Source organism: Palaemon carinicauda, chromosome 5 (assembly GCF_036898095.1).
Source record: "Palaemon carinicauda isolate YSFRI2023 chromosome 5, ASM3689809v2, whole genome shotgun sequence".
In the NCBI taxonomy this organism is placed as follows: domain Eukaryota; kingdom Metazoa; phylum Arthropoda; class Malacostraca; order Decapoda; family Palaemonidae; genus Palaemon; species Palaemon carinicauda.
Window position 1 is genome coordinate 124,353,805 of NC_090729.1, and position 12,500 is coordinate 124,366,304.

Here is a 12,500-nt window from a genome sequence, read left to right on the forward strand (position 1 = left end):
GCTGGTTATGGAGAAATCATCCTTAAAAGAATAGTTCATTTTGAATATTTGAGAAAAAAAATGGAGTGAAAAAAAAATTGGGTATAAGGCATGAATATATATAAGTATAAAATAAATGACATTTTCATCAAGGTTCTAGATTAATAACAGTCAATAAGTCTTCCCCGGTGCCGCTAACAACTGTGTCGTCAGTCCACGGGGAAAATAACCCCATGCCTTAAAACACCTAATTTGAAGATCTTAATCTCTCATCATATCGACCACCAGCAGCTATTGATTCCAAATCCGGTAATCAGCTCGAGAGGAAAATTCAACTAACAGAAACCCCAAGAAATCCCAAATAGCCGTGGGATAATTAGATTAGCAGGAACTCAGGGGAGCCTATGGAATCAAACACCACACCAGCATTAATCAGTGCTATCAAGTTGATATCATCATTTACCCAGAAATAGTTCTACTTACTTGGGGGTAAAGTTATAGGAAGAATGCGTGGCATATGTAATGTAATAGATAAGGCCAGGGAAGCTCGTCTGAGGTATTATGGCAATATAATAAGATGGGAAGAGGTGGAACCAATCAAGAGCGCTAAGAACATACCGGTGGAGTAGGAGTGTAGGGTGTCAGCGGATCAGATGGATTGATGTGATGAGTAGGGATATTAGTGAGGTAGGAGTGGAGGAAGAATATCAATACTGACAACTAGTTTTATTATTATTATTATTATTTATTATTATTATTATTATTATTATTATTGCAAGTTAAGCTATAACCCTAATTCGAAGAGCAAGATGCTATATGCCCAAGGGCTCCAATAGGGAAAAATGGCCCAGTGAGGAAAGGAAAGAAGGAAATAAAAGAAAAAACTACAAGAGAGGTAATAAACAATCAAAATAAAATATACTAAAACAGTAACAACATTAAAAAAGATCTTCCATATATCAACTATAAATCTTTGAAAAAAAAAAATCAGGAGAGAGAAATAAGAAAGAAGAGCGTTTTATTGATAAAATACATTTTTAGTTGAATACCAAAAATAAAAATGAAAAAATCATAAAATGTAACAAATTAATCATATCCTAATTAATGAACAGCAACAGGCATATTCCACATAAAAGAATAGATATAAATGCATTCTCGTTCGTAAATAGAAATGAATATTAAGCATATCAAGATCTTGATAAGTGAAATTGAGCTGTTTCAAATAAGTGACACCAGAATATTTCTGACTATTTATCTATGCATAATTAAATCATTGCACAATAATTCAATCTTAAAAACTTTGAACGAACAACCCCAGGGCACCAGCCACCCGTTGAGATACTACCGCTAGAGAGTTATAGGGTCCTTTGACTGGCCAGACAGTACTACATTGAATCCTTCTCTCCGGTTACGGTTAACTTTCCTTTGCCTACACATACACCGAATAGTCTTGCCTATTTTTACCACATTCTCCTCTGCCCTCATACAACTGACAACACGGTGATTATCAAACAATTCTTCTTCATCCAAGGGGTTAACTACTGCTCTGTAATTGTTCAGTGGCAACTTTCCTCTTGGTAAGGGTAGAAAAGACTCTTCAGCTATGGTAAGCAGCTCTTCTAGGAGAAGGACACTCCAAAATCAAACCATTGCTCTGTAGTCTTGGGTAGTGTCACAGCCTCTGTACCATGGTCTTTCACTGTCTTGGGTTAGAGTTTTCTTGGTTGAGGGTACACTCGGGCACACTATTCTATCTAATTTCTCTTCCTCTTGTTTTGTTAAAGTATTTATAGTTTATTTAGGAAATATTTATCTTAATGTTGCTGCTCTTGAAATATTTTATTTTCCCTTGTTTCCTTTCCTCACTGGGCTATTTTTCCTGTTGGGGCCCCTGAGGGGCTTATAGCATCTTGCTTTTCCAACTATGGTTGTAGCTTAGCAATTAATAACAATAATAATAACAACCTCGGAATTTCATCAACACCTCATTCCCTTTAAGGTTTCAAGACAAGCATCCACACAGCGATCAGCCGTAAACGTATTGACTAACAATAATTCAATTCCTAACTTTAATAGATAACTCTGGTGAAAGGCTGTTATTCCCAACGATAACTACTTTGCACCTTATTTAGCAGCTAACTTATTACCATTAAATAACAAGCTTGTTGAGTCACTATTTGTATTATTTTTTCCATTAATACTATAAATCGGCAAAAAGTATTCAGCAAATTACTATAAAGCAACGAGACATATTTCTTCAAGGTTATTGATGCAATCTATATTGAAATTCAGGTTATTTGCATCTGAAAAAGATGTGAAGTGTTATCTCACAAATAACTTTTGCCCTATTTCATTGTTAATTCTCATACGACTTTACTGGGTAAAGATACTTTTTGACAGTTCTCGTACGCCAGTATATGTACAGTATATATATATATATATATATATATATATATATATATATATATATATATATATGTGTGTGTGTATATATATATATATATATATATATATATATATATATATATATAATGTATTTACGGTATATACCTTTAGCATACCTTCGAACATTAAGCTCCACCACCTATGATTCCCGACTATATATACATATGTATATATATATATATATATATATATATATATATATATATATATATATATATATGTATGTATGTATGTATGTATAGATATTTGTGTGTATTTTTATACAGTTAAAATTGGAAAAAAATATTTGATCCATCAGAAATTATTGCTGGAGAATTTCTATAACAGCTGACAAACATTACAGAGCTTAGCCTACTTATACCACGTATGACTAATACCATGTAATTTCAACAACGCCTATCGTTTCTGTCAGATTTAAATAATTTTTTTTTGTTTATATTTTGAACTACAAATTATATCTTCCTTTATATCACATAAGTTCTTTTCTTTAACAATATTCACATTCGAAAAGACCAAGAAAATTACAATATCTATATATTATAAGATATTCTATCTTTTAATAATCGTTCTCAATTTCGTATTAGCAACTAAACACAAAAATTAACCAGATAATAAAAATAATAATAATAATAATAATAATAATAATAATAATAATAATAATAATAATACAGTAAGAAAAAAATTATGATTTATTAACAAAAATACCCATAAATATTTATTTCCTAAAAGCCTTTTAAATAGACTTGACATTCGATATCTTTTTTTAAAACATCCCCCATCTTTTTTTTTTCCAGCCACGATGTCGACAGTTGTGAACGGTCATCGGGAGGATGACAACACCCCCCATTCACGCCCACACGGCCACATCCTTCCCATGCTGAGCTTCAGTGCTTCCACGCCCACGGATGAAGACAATCCTCTGGATAGCAGTGAGTATTGTTTTCCTAATCTCTTGACATCATTTCCCCTTTGATACCCAAGGAAAAAGCTACATAAGGTCTACTGTTTAAGGAAACAAGATAAACTAGAAAAGTACTGAGTGCAGACCTCCGCCACGGTACCTTATTTCTCGAAAACCGGCTTGCCTTTCCTAGAATCAATTTAGAACGTAGGCGTATTTGAAGTCTGTGTAGCAACCATTTGCGAACTTGTGGTTAAGGTGAGAGTTAATTCGGTAGAACTTTTATTCGACCTTGACCTTGACCTTTGGCCTACGACTTTCAAAAATGGAATCACTTCCATGTCTTAAGATAACAATTAATCCCTGAAAGTTTCCCTAATGTATGAATAAAATTGTGGCCAGGAAATTGTTCGCAAACAAACAAACAGACCAATGGAGAAACAAACAGGAGAGAAAACATAACCCCTTCCCAATTTCGTTGGCTGAGGTAGGAAAAAAAAAAGGGTGAAAGGCACGGCATTTGAATGAAGGGATGCTATGGGATAAAAAGAGTGGGAACAGAGATAGAATTTCATTGCTCCACAAAAGTAGTAAATAAACTAGATACCGTAACGGAGTAAATCTGTGGAGTGGTGTAATGGCGGAGTTGTACCGGATACTTCTGTGCTTTCACCATCTTTTTTTTTTCTTGTAATGTGATTTGCGTACTTAATTACACTAGGATTTGTATATGCGAATAAATACAGGCAGGAGTGTATATGAATAAATGTAGCCAGTGTTGAACATTTCAGGCTAACTCACCATTTCTTAGTATTTCTCATCTGCCCTCATCACTTTCAGGTGACATCGACTAATGATGAATTCCCAGTTTTGGAGTTACTCATACATCAATTTACTTTTTGAAATATATGTACACTTACGAACTAAGAAAAACACACAAACATCCGTCAATTATAAAAATGGAGCATTGATCCACTTGATAATTTGCTGACCTTTGAAGTTTTTTTTTTTTTTTTTTTTTTTTTTTTTTTTTTTGGGGGGGGGGGGGGCTTGGACAGTGGTCCGGAACTTTATATAAAATGCATTTAATAAATAAGTAAACGATCTGCCTTCCATTCATAGAACCGTTATCAACGCTTCCTTTCCATTCATAAAACCTTTATCAACGATTTCCTTCCATTTAAAGAACCTTTATCAACGATTATTATCATTATTATTATTACTAGTCAAGCTACAGCCCTAGTTGGAAAAGCAAGATGCTATAAGCCCAAGGGCTCCAATAGGGAAAAATAGCCCAGTGAGAAAAGGAAATAATGAAATGAATAAATGATGAGAATAAATTACCAATAAATCATTCTAAAAACAGTAACGACGTCAAAACAGATATGTCATATATAAACTATTAACAACGTCAAAAACAGATATGTCATATATAAACTATAAAAAAGACTCATGTCAGCCTGGTCAACATAAAAACATTTGCTACTGATTCAACTACTCGATTAGGAAGATCATTCCACAGCTTGGTAACAGATGGAATAAAACTTCTAGAATACTGTGTAGTATTGAGCCTCATGATGGAGAAGGTCTGGCTATTAGAATTAACTGCCTGCCTAGTATTACGAACAGGATAGAATTGTCCAGGGAGATCTGAATGTAAAGGATGATCAGAGTTACGAAAAATCGTATGCAATTAATGAAGCAGCAAATACTATTGAGAAAGGGGGTTTAATTAAATCTTCAATACAACTTGATAATTCAGGCTACTGTAGATACAGCAGATACAGTACAGGACGAAATGAATATATGAAGCATAAAATGTCCTATTCATCACTATAAAATCTCGTTATATGAACCCATTGGGCAGTAATTCAAACCACTACAATGCAGCTTCGGTGCTGAGATTTCATTCGAGTTTATGGTTTACTTGAAAGCCTATTTTGTGAAAATATAAATGAAAGATTTGCTTGCAACGCAACCATTTTGCATTAATACAGTTCTGTTAAACATGATATTTATCATGCAATATATATATATATATATATATATATATATATATATATATATATATATATATATAGAACAAAGATTCAGACACTAAATATTAAAAACACGTTTTAAAAGTAAGATTAAAAAAGGTACATTCATGCAACCCGGGATACTATTCACACATTAAAAAATCAGATGAAAAAAAAATATTGAAAAAACCGACAATAGAATAATGACCACCTGTTATTGAAATCAATTTATCGAGAAGCTTTAGAATAATTGTTTTTGGAATTATATTTTTTTCGTGCCAACAGATAAGAAGCGTATCTACATCATCTAAAACATCAGCCTCACATTTACAATTCAGTGTTGCCATACTGTTATGCAAATTTTCATCGGCACACAATAACGTGCTTAACAAACCCTGTCATAATGAACACACTTTGTCTCACTACTACGCTATACGCTTATATATATATATATATATATATATATATATATATATATATATATATATATATATATATATATATATATATGTGTGTGTGTGTGTATATATATATATATATATATATATATATATATATTTATATATATATATATATATTTATACATACATATATATATATGTATATATATATATATATATATATATATATATATATATATATATATATATATATTATCAGCCATCACTAGTCCACAGCAGAACAAAGGCCTCAGACATGTCCTTCCATTTGAGTCTGTTTATGGTCTTTTTGCGCGTCCACGCCTGTAAACTTCCTTTGTTCGTCGATCCATCGTCTTCTTTTCTTTCCTCTGCTTCTTTAATAACCTCTAGAGACCCATTCTGTTATTCTTAATGTCAACACAGACAGACAGACAGAATGACAGACAGACAGACAGACAGACACACACACACACACACACACACATATATATATATATATATATATATATATATATATATATATATATATATATATAATTTACATTATTGGTGACTGGTAGGCAGCCACCTCGCTTACCAATTCATCAAAATGCCGGAAGGGGGATATTTTCTATTGAGAATCATCATTACAGTTTAATTTCTTTCGTTTTCCTGTCTGCTTCCTCGTCGCCCTAAATCCCCACAAGAGAAAGAACCCAGAGGAAACAAACAGGTTTGAGCCGAAAGGAAATGTGAGCGCCACTCTTGAACTTTTTGAACTGATGGGTGAAAGCAATTAAAACTTTTAAATGTGTCCAATACACTCTTGGAGTTCTTATATGACAAACACTTTGCCCTTGTTTACTTAAAGTTACAACGTCTTACCGAATGTTGTCATCCCAGAGACACACACAAGTTATATAATTGAATGTTATTCGTCCTTATGGACTTCGATCGTTAATAAATACCTTCGCATGACCTTGTGAAAAGCCTGCTGTGAATTCAAAGAATTTGGAGTTGGCATCATCCAAGGTAATATTTTAATTTGTGAATGCTTTTGAGCATCTAGATACTTCAGGTATGACCCAGGGTGGAGCAAGGGGTGTTTTTATTTCCTGAATCATCTGCCTCACACGAATAATATAATACACTTGACCCTTTAATCCAATCTGAAAAGGCTTTCACGATCTCGGACCAGAAAATCTTTTAAAGATTTCCCAGCTTTCTTTTTTTCTTTTTGCAACATCGATGGAAGGATTACAGGGAAAGAATATTCAATTCTGTACTGATACAACAGACCCAAATCCTCCCTCCGAAAATCAAGTGGTAATTTGTTAGTATGCACATTATGTTCCCAAAGGTCGAAGTTCTGAATGCAACTGAGCATGTTAAATGGCCCAGTTAGTAGTAGCCGCACTTCACGAGAAAATTCCGAGACCGATCCCACTTGTTCATGTTTGTGACAGAAAACTATTCAAAGGACCTGAAATTATCTGGGTATCTTCTATTTTCCTTGTTGGAGCCCGTGAGTTTATGGCATCCTGCTTTACCAACCAGGGCTGTAGCTCAGCTAACAACAACAACAACAACAGCAATAACAATAACAATAATAACAACAACAATAATAATAATAACAATAATAATAATAATAATAATAATAATAATAATAATAATAATAAAAATAATGCAGTATACAGTGGATATGTATCTACTGTAGTAGTAATTCCTCTTTAGAGTTGGAGAACGGTACGGGGCCATCATTCCCAAAACTGTGCAGAGAACCAGAAGGCGTCAGTTACCAGGAACCATTTTTAGCTCTAAAGCATTAAGCACACAACTGTTTCGAAATAGCAAGAATAAAACCAGCTGCCGTCGGATCGTTTACGAGAAAGGCGTAAATGGGTTGTAAACTAAAATGCCGTGTCGTTCTACGTCCAGTACTCATTAACGAACTACATGAAACAAGTTCACAGAGAATAGCGAAGGAATTAGTAATGAATACCAAAGGGAGTCTAAAATCCTTCGTTGAGTTTTTTCATCTGAGCGAAAGCTTTAGTCCATCTCTTTTTGCTGCTATCTAAAAAGCTGTTCCCCTATTTCAATGGACACCCTGACGAGTTTCCCCTTAGCATGGAAAGTCTAAGGGGGATATAAGAAAACATTTCAAAGGGAAGAGAAACAAATTAGAATCTAGAGAAATAGAATAATTTCTTTATATTGGATACAAAGGGATAATGACAACATTGGCATTCGAAGGAATACAGATACCAGTACAATCACCGAACCCAGGTGTACTTGTAAACATTATCAGACAAATCCATTATGAGCATCAACAATTACATCTGGTGCAGGTAAATCCATTATAGTATCAGCAATTACATCTGGTTCAGGTGAATCCATTATAGTCTCAGCAATTACATCTAGTTCAGGCAATTCCCTTAAGGGATCAACAATTACATCTCAGTAAAAAGCAAGAAACGTTTCTTTAAAGCAAAATGTGCAAATAAATCGAGTTTTCAAGGTTTAAAGGTTTAAGGGCCGCTCATAAATGGCGATTACCAGTCAGGAACGTTACCACATCGGCCACCACAACCTTATTAGTGTAATTCAGGATTGAGCCTTTCAGAGAGTATTTGAAATATGGTCAACTTCAGAACATAGGAAAGAAAGCATATTGGTTCATAAATTATAACTCATTCTTTACTGAGATACAGGATATAAATTATCCCCAAATAAATGTAAGAAAACAAATAAGACAGTTCGGAACTTTATAAAACATAAGTAAAATCATGAGAACAAGACACTCGTATATAAAGACGATAAAAAAGATGAAGGGAAATATATCCCTTTCTTTTGTAATAATAATAATAATAATAATAATGCTAATGATAATAATAATAATTATTATTATTACTATTATTGATACAATTATTATGATTATTATTATCATTATTATTATCAGCTAAGCTACAACCATAGTTGGAAAAGAAGGATGCTATAATTATGGCCAAGGGTTCCAACCGGAAAAATAACCTAGTGAGGAACGGAAATAAGGAAATAGATTATATAAGAAATTTACCGAATAAAATATTAAAAAAATATGGTAAGACCAGTAACCACGTTAAAATAGACCTGTCACATGTAAACTATGAAGAAAGAGACTTATGACAACCAATTCAACATAAAAAGAAAATGTCACTGCAAGTTTGAACTTCCTCCCTTGCTGGAGGAAAACAACTGCGCCACAGACACAAGAAAGAAAACAACAGGAGGGAAAAACAATTCTGATGTCATCTCGATGCAATGATCGACACTGGTAACAATGGGTGTCTGCGACGAACGTCTGCAATGAATGTCAGCAAAACCCCAAGGAAGTGGAATGGGCGAAAAGAAATTGGAAGAGAGGTGTCTGCACGGAGAGGTGGCGGATGTATTTGAGAAAAATATATAAAAGGAATCGTTTGTGATTGACGAAATAATTGTATGGTAATAAATGATACCGGAAAAGGCCTGGATGCATAACTGCGAATGGTACTGGCGTGTAGAAGTAGGCCTACATACGGTTGAATTGGGTCATATATATATATATATATATATATATATATATATATATATATATATATATATATATGTATATATATATATATATATATACATATATATATATATATATATATATATATATATATATATATATATTACCTTCCCTGTGTACAAAATTTTTATGGAATTCTCGGCATCATGGAACAAATAAAAATTCTATCGTTACCAAGGAACTAGAAACATATTCCCGAAGAGTATTTACAATCTATACCAGATGACTTAAGACGAGAACTTGAAAACATATAGAAATAATAGGATTTCATATATACATATACACACACACACATATATATATATATATATATATATATATATATATATACGAATCTTGATTTCCATACACACTGATATTTGTATTTCAAAATTACCTGGTCTGTTTAGTATAACATGAGGTGGATCCACATAAAAAAACCAATAGTCATAATTATTAATCTTGGATGAACTACCAAGCAGAACACTTCCACATCATCAGCTGCTTAATATACCGACAAGGAAATATCAACAGTAACAATAAATCCTACTACACATGTCCAAACACATCTGGGTTGCACGCACACTCGAGTATTCTGAATATTCAAGACTTTTCTTTTTATTTCCTTTTACAAGCTATCTGTCTATCACTCTCTAGATCTTTATTTCCTCCTAAGATTTCTAGATTAAGCTATTTCCATTTCGCTATTGTCCTCCGTTCTCTCCATATATTCAAACCACCATAAAACTCTGGTTCATCCTTTCACCTACTGTAAACCTTTCATTTTAAAAATTACATGTATCTCTATTTTTTCACTCTTAATTTTTAAATCTTATGTTATCTCTGAAATTGTAAAATTCTGTCGCGTCATAATGTATTTGAAGTTTTTTCAAGTAGCTCTCTGAATTCCAGTAATCGTTACGTCTTATTTAATCAGTATTTCAACCTAGCCAGAAGATCACTGCTTAGTGTTTTACTGATACCTTGTTCCAAATTCAGAGTCCACTCTTCACCAACATAATGGATAAGTGGCTTAACAACTTCCTATATACGAATCTTGATTTCTATACACACTTCAAGGTATGGAATAGTTAGGAATGACCTCAAAATTAATATGGAAGCCAAGGTGATAATGCATGAAGCAATTGCAGAGACACCCCTCTTTAATGACAACTGGGCTCGTGTAGGCTACATCTGTAAAAAAAGATTGAAGATATTAACATGAGCATTATGTGTAGTTTATGTGGCGCGAGAAGCTTTTCAGGGACTAGAAATTTAGAAACGCAGACAGAAAGGGTTGTGATAAGGTTACCATAGGTAACATTACATATTAAAGATCTAATTTAATGTTAGTATTCTTGAAATATTTCATCATGAATGTTTATTCGTCTCTTGTAATTTATTAATTCCTTGTTTCCTTTCATCGCTCAATGCTGGAGCCCTTGGCCTTATAGAATATTGCTTTCCCAACTAGGGTTATATACTACCTTGTAATAATAATAACAATATCCCTGCATTAGTTTGTTATTTGCATAAAAAGAATGGATCTCTCTCTCTCTCTCTCTCTCTCTCTCTCTCTCTCTCTCTCTCTCTCTCTCTCTCTTTTCGTCATCAGCCCGAGAATATAAATTTTCTGACTAAATCATAACTCAAAATATCATTTAAGCTTTTAATGACTCACTATAATTCTTGAAATGAAATAGTTTTTATTAACCGGAAATATACGATGTGAAATACACTTTCCAAAAGGCTTAATTAGGTTTCTAATATTGCAAGATCTGGGGATCAACGAAAAGAAATGTTTTTAGTCATTATTCATCTTAAAAATTCATGTATTCATATTAAAACGATCGATGCATATGATGAATATAAGTAGTTTACGTATTTATATTTAACTCTTTTTCATTATTCCTGTTTCAAAGTTTAAAGGTCGCTCATGAATGGCAGAGGTAAGGGACTGTGACATTGCTCTATCAAACAGGACAATGCCTTTGAGACTGACCATAAATACATATGATCAGCGCCCAAGCCCCTCTCCACCCAATCTAGGACCAAGGAGGGCCAGGCAATAGCTGCTGATGACTCAGCAGATAGACCTATAGACCCCTCCCATAGCTCCATCCTTTTAGCTCACAAGGATGGTGAGGTTACAGCGACCAAAGGAACTAATGAGTTTGAGCGGGACTCGAACCCCAGTCTGGTGATCACCAGTCAGGGACGTTGCCACATCGGCCACCACGAATAGTTTTAATAATCCTGAAAATTCTCACATAAAGGATCATACTTGCCTCCGTCTATAATTCAGGAACAATTAGTTATCGTTACAATAAACTTACAAACAGATTATTTACGTGTCTATTAAAAAAAAAATCCAATAAATATCTGCAAAATTAAACATACTATTTATTTATACAACCATACTCACTATACAAAGCTTAAGAATACACAAAATACTAAATAAAAAATAAATTTCATTAAAGAAAATACATAGGCTGCATTTGTAATAAAATTACCTTGAAAAATGAAAAGTGTATACGTTCCTTATCACAATAATTAAAGTAAACAGAGCGCATACACTTTTAAGAAAACTGGTGCGTAATGAAGACATTTACATTTCTTATTATTAGGAAAGGTTATTTCAAGTTGTCATACATAATTATTCGTAAGTAACCTAAATTTCAAGTAGCATATACATACATGCATACATAAATACATACATACGAATAAACATATATACATATATGTATATATAATATATATAAATATATATATATATATATATATATATATATATATATATACATATATATATATATGTATATATACATACATACATATATATACATACATACATACATACATATATATACATATACATACATATATATATATATATATATATATATACATATACATACATACATATATATACATATACATACATACATACATATATATATACATATACATACATACACACACACACACATATATATATATATTCAAATAAGCCATATATATTTTTGATACATTAATGTCTGGATTCTCTTAACGACCTCGGGATCAGAGCCCCAGGCGAAATCACACAAAGACAAGAGCTTGGGTCCGGCCGGGAATCGAACCCTGGTCGGCAAGCTTGTATAGACAGTGACTAAGCCACTTGGCAAGCTTGTATAGACAGT

At 32.9% G+C, this 12,500-nt stretch overlaps 1 protein-coding gene across 7 annotated transcripts in view; it reads left to right on the forward strand.

The window, feature by feature from the left end:
* LOC137641467 (uncharacterized) overlaps nt 1-12,500 on the forward strand; it is a 267,521-nt gene that overhangs the window by 131,399 nt on the left and 123,622 nt on the right. For all 7 annotated transcript variants that reach the window (XM_068374052.1, XM_068374055.1, XM_068374056.1 and 4 more), the window contains exon 2: nt 3,219-3,353. In XM_068374052.1, the coding sequence (XP_068230153.1) occupies nt 3,224-3,353 (130 nt within the window). In that variant the 5' untranslated portion in view covers nt 3,219-3,223. The remainder of the gene's footprint in view (nt 1-3,218; nt 3,354-12,500) is intronic.